Source organism: Paralichthys olivaceus, chromosome 8 (assembly GCF_024713975.1).
Source record: "Paralichthys olivaceus isolate ysfri-2021 chromosome 8, ASM2471397v2, whole genome shotgun sequence".
Taxonomy (NCBI): domain Eukaryota; kingdom Metazoa; phylum Chordata; class Actinopteri; order Pleuronectiformes; family Paralichthyidae; genus Paralichthys; species Paralichthys olivaceus.
The window spans coordinates 7,560,568-7,579,433 of record NC_091100.1 but is presented as its reverse complement, the minus strand read 5'-3'; the positions used below and the strand labels follow the sequence as shown (position 1 = coordinate 7,579,433).

Genomic DNA, 18,866 nt, shown 5'->3' with positions numbered 1-18,866 from the left:
TACCTGAAAGCTTCATCAGCAGCTCAGAGGCCACCTTGACGTTGATATCCTGGCTCAGCAAGCTGTTTTTCGCCATTGGGCTCCCTTCCCTTGGTTTCAGCGGCCCTGGGCGTTCTGTGGCTGCTGCAACCCCTGTTGATCCATCCTGGCAAAAAGACGCAGGGTAGCTTGGCTGGACCTGGCTCTGGGACTGGGAGGATGGTCTGGGGCTCAGCGCTTCTTCTACTTTGGGCTCTTCCTTCAGGTGGAATGGAGACTTGAGCGTCTCCCTCTGGTTGGCCGCTGCAGTTAGAAAGACACAAGAAATGTAATGACAGAATGATTTGAAATGAAGAGAAGAGATTAGAGGGAAGGCAGTAAATCACTGAAACAAGGTGTGTGTTGAGGTTCAGTGTGGGATCTATTGGCTAAAATTGAATATAAAATAATCCTAGTGATGTTTTCACTAGTGTGTTTCATCAAAATTGTATGAATTGTGGTTTTCTTTACCATAGAAGGGGCCCTTTATATTTAAATACTATATATTTACATTGAGGGGGTCCGCCAGTAGCCCAGACAAACTAAACACCTTTTGAGTTTTTATGACAACTGAAGGCTTCCATAGGTTCTCTGTCATGTTTGGAAGGGGAGGGTGAGTTGAGGGGTGTTCAGCTGCAACATGTAATTTCACCACTAGATATCACTAAATTCTACACACGGTACCTTTAAGCTGAAAGGTGTGTGATAAGTTTGTGTCAGCAATGACAAGAGCCCGTGTGGAGGAGTTTCTCTGTGTTATAATACTACTGCTCCATCAACTTGTAATAAGTATGTATCAATTTACCATAATGCCGACTGAAAAAACAACACTAACATCTAAACTTTAATGTAATGCCATAAGGACAGCATAACATCAGTGAAAACAACCTTACATATGATACATGAAAAAATATATTAAATGGAAGAAAGTAAGACACTGTGGGTTTTCATAGACTCTCTCTGCAACTGTTGCCCTTGGCCCAAAGCAGGGTGCAGCCTCATTGCTGCCCTTCTCTCTGATCTTTTAGGGTGACAAATTCCCAAAGTCCTCTTCATTTTATTTTCTCATTCACACTGCTATTCTCTGCATTTCCTTCATTTCTGTGCACTTTATTCTTCCTTTTTTCCCCCTGACATCTTCCAAATCCTTTTCAGACATAAGGACATGAAATTATTCCGGTACTTCTCTTGGACGCGCTAGCAATTACCTGAAGCCTTATCTGCCATCTCTACAGTGTGTAGCCTGGGTTAGGGAGTGAACTGTCACATGCATCCCACTGCTCAACAGCCATCTTCAAGAGAAACTGGGCCACGTCTAATCCGCCTTAGATGAATAATTAATAATTAGACATGGAGCAACTTCCGATAGCCGCCAAGAAAAGAACAGCAGGGCAAGCGCGTGTCTTTGTGTCTCTCAGCACGTTCCACTACACACTGTGCTGAAATGATGGTTTACACAGGCTATAGCTTAATGTGAAAATGAAAAATGGTATATTACAGATATATCTTTTTCTGGTTTTATGACAATTTTGATTATTATTTCCTTATGAAGAATGGACATAGGGAAGCAGGGTTTTTGTGTGTTAGTGTGTGCGTGTGCGTGTGTGTGTGTGTGTGCGTGTGTGTGTAAAATCACAAATGTTATCCCATGTGAGATATGGATGCAACCGTATCGGCAGTGGTGATGTGATTTGGACTGTTCCACACGAGAATCAAGAAGCAGAACCTTGCTGCTATGCCAAAGTTTAACAGGCAGGTAATCACATATGATACTGAAAAAAACCCTCCACGGCCACCCATCAGGGAGTAGAGCGGGTTGTCCACTAACCAGAAGATCGGTGATAAATTATTATTATTATTATTGTTATTACTATTATATTTTATTTTATTTTTGCTCAAATCAGAACATATTATCATGTCATTTAAAATGTAGTGGTCATGCTGATCATCTGAAAAATGAAAATTTGCATTTGCTGATGTTCCAACAGACACCACAGGCGAGGAGGTTCTAAAGAGCTGTGCAGTTATAACTAGTTCATTAATAAAAGAAATAATAGCTCAAAAACTAATTTAAACTAACAGCAGTTTACCGTGGCACCAACACACACATATACACATATACACATCTTTCGACGCAACCCTTGACACTTCAAACAATTTGTACCTTCTAGCATGTACACTCTGTCAGACACACAGGGCATGGATATGAGAGGCTATCACTCTTGGGCAGACTGCTGTCCAGTCTCCTCTTGCCCCAGCAGAGAACTGCTCGGCTCCTCACCCCAACGTCTCACCTAACATCTCTAACCGCCACAGGCCTGCCACCCCCTGCTCGCATCATCAATCTGTGCTGACTCTGGCCCCTCTGATTAATGATGATCTATGCCGGAGGGATAGAGGCCTTGGGGACAGGGGATACAGGGCACCAAAAGGGGACAGGTGCTTGTGTTTTGACCACCCATGCGGTGCCATGATGCCACAGTGCCACTCCATGGCAGATTGGGGCTGTAGTTCAAGAGGGGGAGAAGGAAGCGGATGAGCGGTGGGGAGGAGGAGGGGGCGGGCGGGCGGGCGGGCAGTGACCTTCAAGTTCAGGGGCAGTGGCGCAGGGTCGCACACGGCACCAGCTGGAAATGTCACACCGTCAGATGTCACCGGGCAAGCTAAGTATAACCTGGTCAGCACCTGGAAGGACGTCCTCTAATTAGAAGCGTGTTGGGCCATGTCGGATCAGACAGGGACAGCACACTTGGTCACCATCTTACAAACACACATAAAAATACACTGTCGCCTTTACCCACACAGACACACACTTACCTACTAACTTAGGTCAAATCCTCACTTTGTGTAGCCACATACAACAGTTCACATGCTGCATTCAAATCATACGCTAATCCTGGGCTGCGCCACTGATACATACAGACTCCACACAGGTTCTCACTTTCTTCTTCTCTGTAGCCTCATGAGAACAAAAACAACCCTGGGCCGTGCACTCGCACACAAAGTCACAACACTCAGTGACCTTTTGGATTGTCGCTATAAATAGAGCGTATTTCCACTCAGAATCTATGTTACAGAGCTCAATGAATTATTTAGTAGGCTAATCCAATGGGCACGTTTTTTTATTTTATTTCTTCAAGCTGATGGCTCAATAACAAAAAGCAAGAGCTAAGAATCAACAGGGAAAGTTCAGCCTACAATGCCAAGCTTATTCTTCAGCCTTTTTTCAGCCAGAATTTTACAATCACATCATGAGCATTCAGTCTGTGGCAGATCATCTTAGTGAGTAGTGAACACACATCTGAGGAGGAGATGGGCATCTCTGGGTGACTGGGCTTCATCTCTCTGAGCTTCCTGCCTGTGTTGAGTATGTACCCAGGCCAATGTCAGCTCCTTGTTCATGATACTGTAAAGCTGCTTCTAGCTCAGGGTTGACGATGCTATCAGTTTGTCTCCATGTTATAACACCCTTCTGACATCTGCCACCAACGCTACTTCTATCAGCATTCTCTTCCCCCTTTCTCTCCCCTTCGCCGCGCTTCTCTCTCGCGCCTCATCCGTCTCGCTGCCAGGTGCTTGTCCACTCCGCCTCACCTCTCACTCCGTGGCCAGGGCTGCCGTCAAATAACTTCATTAGCTTTCCACCTCTGTCACGCTGGCCTGCTCACCCTCTGACAATTGGCTGCTGTTTTCTCCCGGAGAAAAAAAAAAGCACAGGACTACGTGGGGCAGGTTGAGAACCCAACAATAGCTGACAGTGTGCTAGACACTGGACAGTGATACTGATGGCTGCAGTGGGGATGTATGTACCAGAGGTCACACACAAAAGGCCTGCCTGTGTCTGCTCATGCAGAGCTGGAGAGCGAGGGACATAAGATTACAGATTAAATCTAGATGTTCAAAAAGAGGCAAAACTAAAGCATCAGCATCCAAAGTGTCTCAGTGTCAACTAAGAGATGAAACTAAATCCAAAGTATCTCTACGCTTGAACATACAATAGCTGAAACTATGGTGTTTTCAAATACAAAAGTAAGTCAGATAATGACATGATAATGGAGGAAAAAACACTCTTATAAATACTACATTTCCATGTACAGTATTAAAATTCCACCAGTGCTTCATCTCACTGTATCAAAGCATTGCATGCAAGATACTCTCCTAGGACAAAGATAAATAAGACAACTGCAGAAGCATCATGACAGATGCAACACCTCCCACAACCCCCTGCATGCCAATTATTCACACCCAGCCAGGGTCAAGCTCGTTGTGCCTGTGTCACCGCAGCGGGGGGCGGGGGTTGGTGTTTGGAGGGTGAGCAGTGCCCACTGTCATTATTAACTCAGGGTCCACTGGGCACAGGGTAGGGGCTGTGCATTTCAAAGTGCCTCAGTGGCTTTCATCTCTGAATCAAAATGTGGATCACACTGGATAGCTAACGGTTGTGTCAGCGTGCAAGGATAAAAATCAAAGGGTATCAGTATAACACACAGTGGAAAGCAGGGCAGCCCAAAAAATGATATGCTTATTATGTCAGAGGTCAGGAAGAGTTCAGTGGCTTTTTATGCCTGGGGATCTCCATGCAACTCCCTCTTTACCTCTTTTTCCCTCTCCCTCACTTGCTGTCACATTATCTGTCTCTTTTTTTTTTTATCTTCCCCTCTCCGGCTTTTTATACACCCCCCTTCTCCTTCTCCTCCTCATAGGCCTTGTGGGATTGAGGCACTGAGACAGCAGTGTAAAAGCAGGAGGGATGAGCTGCTCGTGTACACACTCAATCTGGGTTGGCAGGGAGGTCAGAAGAAATAGAGTCTAGAGGTCCCAGGAGGAACTTCTTCACCTCTCCCTCCCAGGCTGCTCTGTGGCATGGGTAAGTCTCGCCAAGATCTGAGCCCAGTTTCATAACCCTCTGTCTTTAACTCCGCCCCACCCAACAAAGAGAAAACTTTGTGATCAAAGCAGCTGCATTCATTAAAACCCATCATGATGCATTCAAGTTCAACATCCTCTCACCCTGTCTTTTTATATCCTCCCTCATTGTCCTTGAATGATGCCCTGACTAAGATGTCCGCCACTTGACACTGGACTGACATTGTGAGGAGCCATCTTGGCTCCTCTGGGAGTTGCCTGGGCTTGATTTTGCAGTCTGAGAGTGAAGTGCAACTGGCACCCAGGGGGCATCCATGTGGCGCCGGGGTGTGCAAGATCGAGGGGGAGTTAACTAAGCCAGCCCAATCCCTGTGCATCCTGGCGGGGTCACAGGATGGCGCTGAGGGCGCTAATCATTTCAAATTATGAATTCCTTTTTAATTATGAATTATGCATAAATTTTTAATTAATCTAATGTTCCCAGGGTTTTTCCTCCCATCCTCACTCAAGATCTCAATCTAATTACACAGCATTAAGTGGAAGAGTGGCAGCCGTAGCCTCGACCCCAGCGCTGAACCTCAGTCAACCTTTTTCCATCAATCTTGCCGTACACCAGGCTTACACTTTGATATTTTGCAACATGGTGAAATGCATCTAAACACAGTTTGGACCTAGAAAACCTTGGAGCAGCATGTTTGTTTTGTTAAAGAAATGCTGCATCATTATGTTATAAAGCTTTAAAAAAAATCCATGTCATCACAATTTGAGGTACAGAGAGCCAGGTCCATCCTGGATAAATTAATTTCAAAAAGTAGACAAATCTGATATTAATTAGATATCCTGAAGTAAGCGAATAAAATATACAGTTCAAACCAGAGCATTTATTGGCAAAATTAGTGATGAACAATGTATATGCTCCAATTTAGGTCATGACTTTGGTAATGCTCATTGGTACTTGACTTGATTCTTTTTTTTGTGCATATTCAATTCTGCTGTTAACATGGTGGTGCACACATTCATACACTGTTTCTGCCTAAGGTGCACTTAAACTGATGAATACCAAGAATATCATCCCCTGTTGACCACTGGCAAAGCAACGTTTAGGAAGCATGAAGCCACTGAAGCCTTAATTTTTATAGGTCAGAAGAACTCAGGATCAGAAGATTCCATGTTTTCTCAGTCATTCATAGTATGATTGGAATTTGTTATTATGCAAAAAATGTCTCCTCTTTGTTGCTTATTCCAAACACACAAACAACATGTTCATGTTCAAAGTAACATGTCACAAAACAGGTGACAATAAATTAGTCAGTTGTGTTTGAGGATGTTACTTGGTATTTCAAATTATTAAAGCCTTGCTATCTGCGATACACACACATGCTGGTGAAAACACATACACACTGAATATGGTGCACTTTAACTGATGAATACTATTTAGATCTTCTCTAATGTTTTGGGTTATTATCTTGCTGTATCTTCTGTCAGTCCCTCATTGTTATTCGACTTTTTGCTCATCATTCACACATATAATACTATTCCTGCCCAACAGCACTGTATAGTGCATCAGAGGGTGTAGTGATAAAAAATTTGTTCCAACACTGCCTTTGTACAGACAGAAGGTTTTTAATAAATGACAAAGTTAAGACACATGCAGAAGTTGTTCGCATTAACTTTCATTTAGTTTTTTGTGAAATTTGCATGATGTTTTAGTTTTTCTAACCTTGACTTTTTTTTTTTTTTACCTTGGGCAGTTTATCACTGACCTTTGTACCATTCAAGGTTATTCAGTTCACTTAAACTGATTAAATTTAAATGAAAAATGAGGGTTTTCTAAAACTTTAGTCTACTGTGTGCTTGTGTATGTGTATGTACTTATGTAGGTGGCACAAGCAACTGCACACAATAGAAAATCACAGTATATTTTTATATACTGTATATGTTACACTGATAAAGGGCAACCTTTGTGTCTGTGCAAAGTTTCAATGCTGTTATTAAGAAACCCATCAATCTAAATATCATGTTATTGTTTTAAAGAATACTTGCAGGCAAAATAAATAAAGTATATCCATTTAGTCATATTTACTCGTTGTTTTCCTCAGTTCAGTGTTCTATGTGCACATTTTAAAATCTTTGGGTATTGTCGTAACCATTTTAAAGACATCTGGCTCTTCCGTGCGTCATATTTTAGAGAAAGATATAAAATGTCTAAATATTGTTTAAACAGTGAATTTAATCAAATTAAATGATAACACCAGCGGGATGCTGAATTTTTTTCTTATGTTAATGTCTATGAAAAGTCTAAAAATAATGATATATTAACCACTGTCAGGAGCTTAAACTGTCTGTTCACTACAGTTTTGAGCCAACTCCCAGACATTTTAGGCTCCTATTGTTTTAAAAAACCATTAAAAACAGCTCATAGAGACAAACTGCAGGCTTGACCCAAGACGATAAACATAAAACTGTTTACACTTCTTACGAATGTTATTTCTGGTGACAGTGAAAAAGAATCAAAACAAAACATAAGGCAAAGGCGAGACAACGTCAGATCAGCACAGATGTCTTCACAGACAAGTTTTGAAGACGTGAAAAACTTATGATAAAAGCGCGACTGCAATGACTGGAGTTGCAAAGTCAAGTTGAGAAAATGGTACAATAAACAAAACAATTATGGGTTAGAGGAGTCAATCAGTGTGTCTGTGCAAGCCGTTTATCCATGCCTTTCTTAACACTGTATTACTGGTAAGAAAAATAAGTAATTTTCAGAACTCATTATAGAATTCTTTGCTGATATCCTATAAAGCAAAGGATTAACAAATAATTAAAAAATAATAATAACAAATAATGATTAACCAATCATTAAAATAAAGGCTTAAGTCTGAAAGTGAATCGGATTTCATAATATTTAAATACTAATATTCTAATACGTATGATAAATTGAATGCTAACCTGATAGTTTCATAAGCAGGTCAGTAGCTGTCTTGGTAGAGATGTCAGGGCTGAAGAGGGAGGCCGTAGTTGGACAGCTGGGACTGGATCTGACCCCGACTCCAACCCCAGGTAGGTCCAGGGAGTTGGCACTACTGCTGGGACGTTCCCTGCAGATGCTAAAGGGGGAGAGCACGGACAGGTCTCTCTCCTGCGGCTCCTCCTTGATGTGGACATGATTGGAGGACACCTCGGCCGGAGGGGACGTCTGCTGCTGAGAGTCTGAGTGCAGCGGGGATGCCTCCATCCCTCTTAGGTCCGCCAAGCCGCTGTCACCCATCAGGGAGCCCTCGCCCTCCGTGTCGGTGGTGAGCTCCTCTTTCACCTTGACATCTGTGCGGGGAAAGTGCTGGTGGCAGCGCATGTGAAGCTTCAGGCTGAAGTGACGAGAAGAGGTGAAGGGGCAAAGTTCGCACTGAAATGTCTCACCCCGGTCCTGGTGCTGATGTACCTGGAAAAACAGGTTTAAGTTTAGAATCACTTCTTCTCTTTCATTCTTTCAGTTATAAGTATCAGTGAGATTCTACAACAAACATGCAGCGTTTAATTATGCCACGGAGAGGACATGTTAAAAGTTTAACAAAAGCATGGATACCCTTTAATGTTAACAATTATATTTCAAGAGTCATAATAAGCCCTGATTAATGACAGTGTGTGTGGGTATGACAAGGGGTGCAGGGTCACAAATGAAGAATATCAATATGCTCTCACCTTCATGTGGGACTTGAGATTGTCTTTGCGAGCACAGCGGAAGGGACACAAGGGACACTGGTGGCTTTTTAAGCCCGTGTGAATGACCATGTGTCTCTTCCAGTAGCTCTTGCGTTTGATGACCAAGCCACACACGGGACACTGGAACGGTTTGCCACCATCCTCAGGAGAACCTTGAAGGCACCACAGGTCAATGTTACTATTTACAGCCAGTCTCAGAGGTTTATCAGTGGCTTTCAATTGTGAGTTGAGTTTGATTTCATTTGTTATTGTGCTATATTTTAATTCTCAAGTAATAATGATGTTTGTTTTATTGATTTGTTGTTTTCTATTCTCTCTTTAGTCTCTTTGTTTTTATATTATTCATTTTTATTTAAAGCCTGTTGAACATGGTGGTGGTTTTAAATGTGCTATATAAAAAAATGTTGACTTGATTTCAGAGCATAGAAGAATATATACCTCCTTTACCTAAAAGAAATAAACATCATTTCAGTATTCAGAGAAGTGGAAGAGACAACTCCCCGACACCTAATGGTGAAAACTATCAGGGGAAATGCCAGCTGGAAGCAATAGAACAATGGAAGTAAAAACTCAAGCATGTTTTAGTATCTCGATTATTGTTGTTGGCTTCATATCCGGCATCCATTACTGTTTAATTGGTCTTATTAGAAAGAGGCATGATTGCATTACAAATTCTACAAGGGCCTGTCAGGATGGCTTCATAAGTATTCCAGCACCGTTCCTTGAAAAACATCTGGTAATCAGTGTTTGGTGAAATTACTGTGCTCAGCCATTCATTGACCTGAGGTGTAAAACCTCGAGACTGCCTATTTGCAACAATAAACTGCCATCTGCGGCCCAACCTCTCCAAGCACAGCAGAGATCACAATGCAAAAATGACTTCTGCTTACACTAAGTCGAGGCATGTGGAGCAGAAATAAAGCAGGGGAGTAGAAATGTGTGTGTGTTTGAAACCTTTATCTTCGCACTTAAAATGCCGGTTTCCTATGTAATCAAAGCTATTCCTTGTATATGCAAAGAGCAGTGCAGCACAGTTTTATAGTGGAATTGCCAAGGGACAACAATAAAACAAGACATGACAGTCAATAATCAAGGTCACATTTTTCAGTCTGGCGACCAAACAACTACCTGCATTTTTACAGCGCTGCCCGACCTTGACAGCTCACGGGTTAGAGCAGACCCCCTTTTTAGCATGCACATCACAGAATATTACATCAACTACCTCATCTGTCTGAAGTCAATTTGATCCAGCCATTTTAGATTTGGCGGGGTTGCGACACAATCCCTCAAAAGTGCCCATCCATCTCTCTGAAAACATTCTGTTCTCCCTAAAGGCTACTTAGTTAGAGCCTGCACTTTGAAGCTTTCTCTCTCCCTGTGCAAGAGTGAGATCTTTGTGTGCGCCCTTGTTTGGGTTATATGTCTGCATCTGCGTACACACTTACAGAGTATACTGCATGACCATTTGTGTGTAATGGAGAGAGAGTGAGCATAAGAGGGAGAGAGAGGGAGAGAGAGGGAGAGAGAACTGTGTGTGTGTGTGTGTGTGTGTGTGTGTGTGTGTGTGTGTGTGTGTGTGTGTTCGTGAGACTGTGCACACATCTGTATCCAGTCAGTGGAAAGTATGATGTGTTTGGCCTTAAGTCTGCTGTGCTGATCGGTGCAGAGGGCCATGGTGAGTGGGGGCTGAAGCCAGGAGGAGGCTGCCGAGATGGATATGGACTCCAGGGCTCCCCACTGTGCCGAGCACACACTGACGGCCCCCTTTTGGCAGCAGGCACATCCGAGCACAAACTAGCTGGTATGGGAAGGCAGTGAGGTCTCAGTCAGAACCCCCCGTCGAGCCCACAGACCATTTCCCAGACTAGAAGGCCAGCCAGGGCTGTTTACTTTCGGCTATGCTCTCTGCTCGGCTGACAGTTAAGCTGAAGTTACAGTACTTGCTACTTCAGCGCCAGTGAGGTGAGAACAAAACTATTACAAAACTAGAGAAAACATCTCATGGTAGTTCTTTCTGTGAAAGCATTTTGGTGACAAGTAAACCTGCTACTCTCCCACACTGTGACAGCAAAGACACCTCATCTATTTGGAGTTGCTATAATTGCAAGATTAGTTAAAAATGTATTGGAATTAACAGCTTTGATTCAGATTTCATGACATCTGTGGTCTTTGGTAAATGGTGAATTGGAAGCGGTATAATGATTATAAAAAATATGCTCCCTCGAAATTCAGTTACATTTGAACAATTATTTTTTAAAAGAAAAGGACAACATGAAGGAGGTCGAAAACTTTCCATAAATGTAGCTGAATTGATCTTGAACTGTCATCCACTCTCTCAACAATGTATTGTGCTTGAGTTTGACTCAAATTATCTGTAGTAGTCTGGGTATTTTTATGATTAGTGTAATAGTGTTACAGAATAGTATGCACATATGCATATATATTGTTACTTCATTGTTCATCAAGATTACCTGCTTGGCTGCTGGGTTTTCCTCTGCCCTTTGGAGTCGAAGGCAACAGCAACTCTAGGCTCTGAGTAGGTGTAGATGGAGTGGGGGCCTTCTGGTTCTTGTCCAGCAGTGGTTTCACATCCTCTTGGAGGACTCCAGGTGTCGCCAAGGGGGAACCTTCCTTCTTCTCTGCCAGCAAGTTTCCTGCTGCCCTAGCTGCCACCTCTTTAAGCAAGGCAGCAGAGGAGGTCATTGATACAAGTGAGAGAAAAGAACTTGCTGAGGCTTGGTGGTCAGTAGCAGCACTTGCTGTCGACGAGGCTTGGCTTCGCTCACTGACTTTCTTGGAAAGTGCAGCGAGGGTAGAGCTAGCTGACTGTGGGCTAAACGGAGAGTTGAAGGCATCAAAGCGCACCACATCATCTCCTCGACCACCCCCTCCGAGGGCTGGCACTGCAGATGAGGCTGAGGTGGAGGAGGACGAGGAAGTTGTTGACGACGCGGCCACAGCATTTTTGTCTTGAAGTACAGCATTTGCTGCTGCTTTTAACTTCTGGATAGCAGAGTCCGGGGATAGGCTGGAGCCGCAGGGTGTGGTGCAGCTGGCCGGCGGCCATTTATCTGCGACACCTGCCCATACAAAGCCACTGCCGTTGCTAGGGGTGACAGAGTTAAAGGGGTCAAGAGGCTCTTGCTTAATGTTGGTGACTGAGGGTGCCAAGGAGGCTGGTGAGGCTGAGCCACTGTTGTTATTGTTATTGGCCAGTTTTCGGGCAAGAGCACTTAACTGGTGGGCATGGTGGGAAGATGGGGAGAGGGTCAATGGTGGGGCTAGACCAATTGGAGGAGACTCTCCTCCAGCACCTCCCCTGGATGAGCGACCCAGGAGCTCCCCAGTGTCAAGTTTCAGTGACCCAGCCTCTAGGAGGCGACGAAGGTTACTGCTGAGGGGTTTTCCCAGGGCACGAGACGCTGCCTCACCGTACAGTGATGATACCACAGAGGAGAGCGTGTCCTGGGCCGAGAACGCACCTCCATCCAGTCCAAGAAGTTCCAAAGAGGCACGATGGACAGGTGTGGGACAACCCACTGAGCCCTCGCCTCCACAGGTATCGTGGTCCCCAGACCCAGTGCTGACTCCAGGTCGTTCATCAGGAGAAGAGCCCCTGAGCGGGAGGAGCTCATCCTGGGTGTCTCCATAGGACGACGACTCTGAACGTGTGTCAGAAGCATTCCCAAACCAGGCCTCCTCCTCAACAGGACTGCCGTCTGGCCCTCCTTCATCATTGCTGTCCACATCTGTAAGAGAGAAAACATACAATTAAGAACAAAGGCACAGAACTAAAAGATATGTAAGTATTAAAACAAAAATATCAAAATGGCCCCCCTTCAGCACTTACATAGCTTTTTCTCAGCAAAAACTTGAGTATTCTGAATAAGAATTGTAAACATCAAACACTTATTACAGAGAGTTAAGTAGAGGGCACAGTCATTGCCTCTGGCTAACTGTAAACAGCTTTTAACATTCAACATTATTATTTACAATTCACTTTTATTATTTCCCATGCTTGCTTGTCTGATCTTTCAGAGCAATTAGTGATCTGTTCCATGTGGATGCTTAACTGGAGCTACTTTTCTGAACATTCATTGCACTTTTACCTGCCCAAACCCAAGTCATATAAAAGCCATTTACAGTGTAAATACACACTTCAGTGCTCATGCAAAGAGATCACCAAATCGACTTCCAGCACAATTCAACCTCTCTCTTATATAATGGCAGCTTTCCACAACGCTCATCCAGGATGTTTGCGTAATTTAGAATTTTCTGTTCATTTTAAAAACATATTTTTCCCACCCTTGGTCTGGAAGAGTCTAGTAAAGGGGTTACCATGACAACAGGTCCTTCTGGGAGGCTAGACAGCAAAGATTAGGGTAATGGAGGTTACAGAACTAAATTAATATTCATGAGCCTGCAGATACCACCGGGGAGCCAATAAGGATAGGGTTAGGGTCACCGAGGGTCATTAATATACACTTCATGTATCAATATTCATAAGCAAAACATTACAGCTTGCCAGACAAGGGCGAACAAAGAAAAGTGAATATTCCTGATACATATTAACAAACCTCCATAAGAACATGTCAAAAGCACTAAGCCTGGGCAAAACAAAATGTCAAAACTCACTTTTTTCCCTTCTCCTCTTTGGGTTACTGTACACAACCTCACAAAGCATCTGTTAAAAAGTAGCTGGCAGAGATTTCTGAAAATACTAAGCACTCGTACAGAGGCTGTGAAATAATTATTTAAAATGTCTCACATACCAACATATGTCTTCACCCTCACAACCCTGACAGAAGCCTATTGGGTCTGCTCTCTGTTTACAGGAAAAGTCAAAATGATTGCCAGACAACCCTACCCAGCAACCTGTTGGGATCATTAGAGTTGGCTGACACCATGGTCCACAAAGGTGACCACAATCACAACCCACTATGATCGCTACTCTTCTGCAGCAACAGATATCAAACAGGGCTCACACACTTCCCAACACATTCTCATCCCCAACACAAACACATTTCCATCTTACATTTTACACTAAACAAACATCGAAAGAAAATGTCAGATGCCAAAAAAAATGCAGTAGATTGAGTCTTAATGTTGGTCTTTTAGCATTTAAAACTGTCTAATCCATGTCTAATAGATATTATATAGACACATAAAGCATGATGAGTATACCCAGCATTTATGACCCTTGTCATTGTCAATACTTTTCTAAAGGCAATGAAAACGTCAAAATATGCATACATTGTGAACCCAATTTCCATGCTCCTTGAAGCCATTTTACCACCTGAGAAGGGTTAACAGGAATGAAAGAGAGAGAGGCAAAAAGCACCAATGAGTCATGCAGGGCAGGGCTTGACCCATTTCCATGTGACATACGAAAAGCAGCAAGAACTACTAATGGCTGTAATGTGGTTAGAGGGAAATCACTAGATTGCTGACCCAAGGTCTTGGCTTTGAGGCTGAAATCTTCTACTTCCTAGGTTCACTCTTAAACCTGAGGGTTAGGTGCAGCAGGACACAACACTACACCACTACAGTGACTGCTGCACTCCACTACCAGGGCTTTTTGTGTGGCAGGCAAGCCACCCCCATGGGCGGAATGACATTTCCCAAGGTCATGGTCTATGGCCCAAGCTCTAAGGGGGATTCATCTGAGAGCTGTGCTTGTGATTTCTGCTGTATGCTCATCACACGCATGGGGACAAACATATGCACATGCATACATGTTTATACTGCAAATACTCTGCCAAGAATGTGATTTAAAGTACTCCCCCACTGCATTTTTTTCTGACACACATTCAACTGCTTTGCCTCCGGTGCGGTGGCTGGCTCAGCGACAGTAACTGCAACCCCCCCCACACAACCCCGAGTGATGGAGGCATGAAGATCCGGGCCGAGGCGGCAAGCATCTGCCACTGAAAGGGAACCATTTAGCGGTGTAATGGCGGGGATGACTTGCATGTTGAGACAAACAGCTGCAGGGTGCTCAGCAGTCTGGATCTGTTATCACTCACACACGGGTGATTCAGTGGTGCAGCGGCAGGGGATTTTCTCTCTGGTCCACAGAGATGTAAAGTGCCACCAAATTATATACAAAGAGGGAGCCATAACAAGTCAAAGTGTAGACTGATGCTGCATAGAGAGGAGGCCAAAGGGCATCAAGAGTTGCCAGAAAACATTGTCTTGAGCTTGACCAGACATGTACACAAACCGACTGAAAATATTTTGATGTAGCACCCCTGTAACACAGTGTTTGCAAATCTATTTGTTTTGTTAACCTGTCACAAAAAATAGACAGGGAGCTCACAGCCTGTAACTACAGCTAAAAACAGTTGGAGATTTCAGGTACTGGACTTGTTCATTGTTTCACCACGTAGTGCTGTCAACAATCTCCATTTGTGAACTTGGCAGGATTATTTTGGACACAGCTTTTCTAGGTCAGAGGGGTGCATGCATGTCTGTGTGTGTGTGTGTGTGTGTGTGTGTGTGTGTGTGTGCACATACAAGTTCACTACAGTAGTCAGCAATGTTTCAACTAACCTTGTCACCAGAATGATTGCTGGTAAAGGAAATAGTGTGATTTAGAGAAGGTAGAGAAGAGCAAGGGACTGGAGTAAAGGTAGGTCAGGAGGTCACCCACCACATGACTTGTGTGAGGCTACTGACTAACAAATTCTCTTTCTTTCTCTCTCACACACACACACACACACACACACACACACATACATACATACATACAGACGTACACACAGAGAGACACACACAAAGCTACTCTGTGACTAAGCCAGGCATGAAAATTGGCCTCACTGACCCCAGGCCTGAACAGGGTAGGGGGAGAGGAGATGGGAGGGCGAAGGAAGCAAGGGACAGATAGAGGGATGGTTAAGGGAGGGGTTGATTTGGCTCGGCAGGAAAGAAGAGGAAGCCATTAGCCGATTAAGGCTGGACCGGGGGTGCATCAATGCTGCGCTGATGTCAAAAAGGAGAGTCATGCCCATGAGCTAATATAGCAATGAAAGAGAGGGAGCAGGAAATAGAGAGCGGTAGTGCGGGTCAGGGAATCACTAAAATCGCAAAGATTGCTGACCACAAAGCCATAAAAAAAACGAAATAACATAAATAAAAGATTGCCAGAACATGCCAAGACTAAAGCCATCACATCTACATCACCAAAATAATTAGCCTTACATCCTTTCCACTATGACTGGGAGTAAGTGATGGCATTATGTGTGTTTGGGGGCGGGTTAAGGAGGCAGGGCTGTGGTGCGGACATAGGAAGGAAGGCAGTGAGTATGGATGAAGTGAAGAAGGAACAGTGGCGGTAATTAAGTGTCCGGCTGGGCCCTGGCGGAGGTTGCCACGGCCGCGGGCTATGCTAATGAGCACGCCCGGCGGTCAGGGCTGCCTTATTAGCACTCGCTGGACAATATGGTGGGAGAGACGCTGAACTGGCGGGCTCACGTCTCTGCAAATGACTAACCTCCCGAGGAGTAAGGTAATTCCATTAATTGGGACATACTGGATCAGGGTCGCTTCCCTTCCTTTTTCCATAATCTCGCACTTGCTTGATCTCTTTCACACCAACATGCTGTCTTTTCGACATGTCCCCCTTCATGTCGTTCCCTCATTCTCCCATACAAATATCATGAATAAATATAATGATTAAAAGACAGATGCTCTAAATAAATGCAGCTGGATGTGTGGAAGCCAGCAGACACACTTCTCCCCTTCATGTGAAATGATGTGCCATCATTCTGTTAAATGCTGTTGTTCTTTTGCTGCAGCAACATGATTATGGCTCCAAAGTTTATCCATCACATTTCCATTAGGAAGTTGATGAAACACGACAACCAACAAGGAAATGGACAAGGCATGTGATCGCTGAGGTAAAATGTCATACAGTGGAGCATGTAACATGCGGGGAAGAAACAGGACTTTCCAATAAATAAACCCAGTTATTCCAAGGGTTCATCAGATTAGATGAACTCTGAGTATCAATACTTCCACAACAACAGTAACAACAGTATATGTATACTTGTATAGAATTTAGTCAGTTCTTAAGTGGTTGTAAAAGTCTATACTATCCTTGATTATTCTATGTATCTTTTTTTTCATGGAAGAGTGAGCTGAACCATTAAAAGCACTTCTTGCAATTAAATATGTTGAAACAATGTCTTGGTCCAAAGTAGGAAAAATTCTCGATGTATTGATCAAGGGTCATTTTACACAATCAAACATTATGAATCCACCCCTGTATACCAACTCCAGATATCTCTATTATCCTGTCCAACTTGTAGTCTGTGACAAAGACATAAACAGCCCATCTTTTACTTGGAATCCGAGGTGAGGCGATACTCTCAACGAGGATCAGGGTTCAGGCAGCATGGCTATATATAATGGCGGTTGAGTCGTATTGAAATGTAGTGCAAATTACCATCTGTGTATTTTCGGCCTTGGCCTCCGTGGTTTGTGGGTACTTTGGGCAGCATGCCAGAGGTGAAACAGGAAGGAGAAGTGTTCTTGGAAGAGAATGAGACGACTGAGAGCCCCAGACCTCTGAAATTCCTCATTGCAGATGAAGTGCACTTTACCCCCTGGTATATTTTTCTCTTCCATTTTTAGCATCTCATGTTAAAAAAATAAATAAATTCTTGCTCATAACCTGAGATGTGTCATCAAAGCCATGGACCTAAACTGCAGGAGGGAGAGACGAGATATGTCTATTATATCTTCACTACATAAACTGACACATTACTAACGAAGTTTTGAAGTCACTTTATTGGCCCACTCTGACATAAATCAACCTGGACTTCAGGTTAGTGTGCCACTCAGGTCTCTGAACATGTAGTGCATGTATTAGGATATTCCATTACTTAAAAGTAATTTACTATGTGCCTGTATGGTCACACTGCATGTGACAGCTCAACATGGGTGTTATAAATAATACTGTATTTAAAATGAGATGAAATGATGCCTGGGGCCGACTCATTCTCAGGAATACACCGAGGATGTCTCAACAGCAAGCATGCAGTATTTTCAGAGCAATACAGTTATGGAGGCATATAAAGTAGAAGAAACACATACAAAGTGAATGAATAATAATCTTTCATTTTAAATTCCAATTTGCTTTCACTGAATCAACATATTTTCATAAAAGTTATATTTGTTGCCAAATAAAACAGTATATGAATTCAACTCAGTCGCAGTGAGCTGTGCAGTTAATGTGGTTCCTGCAGTTGTGATTAATTTTGAGATTTTGCCAAATTTTTCAACAGAGTCAATTGCGTACTGCGTAGGCAACATCATGCTGCAAATGTGTGAATATGGTGTAAGACCATAAAAAGGAAAGACTGTCTGAGCAACTCATCAGCTAGAAATAGACATAATATAATGTTTATTAACATTTTAAACTTTTACATTTCACTACCTTCATCCATAGACATAGACATAGACATAGATCATCGCACTTAATGTTTTAGATAATCATCCCAGTAATAATTTGCCGCTCAGGTATGAAATTAAACAGCATAACCTGGCTAATGACTGGTGAGCGACAAATGGCCGATGTTCTCTGTCACTGTGACTAGATCAGATTTATTCTGTCAAATACCATCTCAGTCTACCAATGTCCATTTGGACAGAGTGGTAACCTTCTGGTCTAGTCTAGTAAGGTTGTGTGTGTATTTAGTAATTATCTTTTTTGAAAGTCTACAATGGAAATGCCAGTGGAAAGGTGGAGGTGGCTCAAGAGCACATGAAGAAAGAGACACTGAAAGAGACACTGAGAGAGACCGAGCTGAGCTGCGAAGTTAGTACTAATGTAGATATAAAAGGATGCTTTCTAACTGTCAGGTGAGTATACACTGATGAAAACCTCATCTAACATTTTATGAATATGATATTGTTTTTCTGCCAGTAGATGATCCTTTATTAGACACACAGGACCTTTAAGGTAGCAACAGAGAACCACCACCACCACCACCAATTCTCAACTTCATCACTTTGCCATATACCAATCAGGTGGGAAAAACAAACTCAGTGTAACTACTATGAAGGAGCTGGGACACCAAGGAAAACACAGTAATAAGTGAAAACCCTACGGCCTTAAGGCCTAAGAATTGACAATGAACTGGCCAATTTAAAAAGGACTTCAATATGTAATCTGATCACCTGTGAACAGATTTATAAAAAATGTTGAATTGTATTATGTTCAGTGTTTAGTTCTAAGGGCTACATATACAGGTACGTAC

At 43.1% G+C, this 18,866-nt stretch overlaps 1 protein-coding gene across 3 annotated transcripts in view; it reads right to left on the bottom strand.

Moving 5' to 3' along the window:
- znf827 (zinc finger protein 827) overlaps nt 1-18,866 on the bottom strand; it is a 65,479-nt gene that overhangs the window by 33,252 nt on the left and 13,361 nt on the right. For 2 of the 3 annotated variants that reach the window (XM_020101296.2, XM_020101298.2), the window contains exons 2-5: nt 11,076-12,353; nt 8,584-8,756; nt 7,834-8,323; nt 4-282 (exon numbers count right to left, since the gene is read on the bottom strand). In XM_020101296.2, coding sequence (XP_019956855.1) covers nt 4-282; nt 7,834-8,323; nt 8,584-8,756; nt 11,076-12,353 — 2,220 coding nt within the window. The remainder of the gene's footprint in view (nt 1-3; nt 283-7,833; nt 8,324-8,583; nt 8,757-11,075; nt 12,354-18,866) is intronic. The other variant, XM_069530015.1, reaches the window with a different exon arrangement.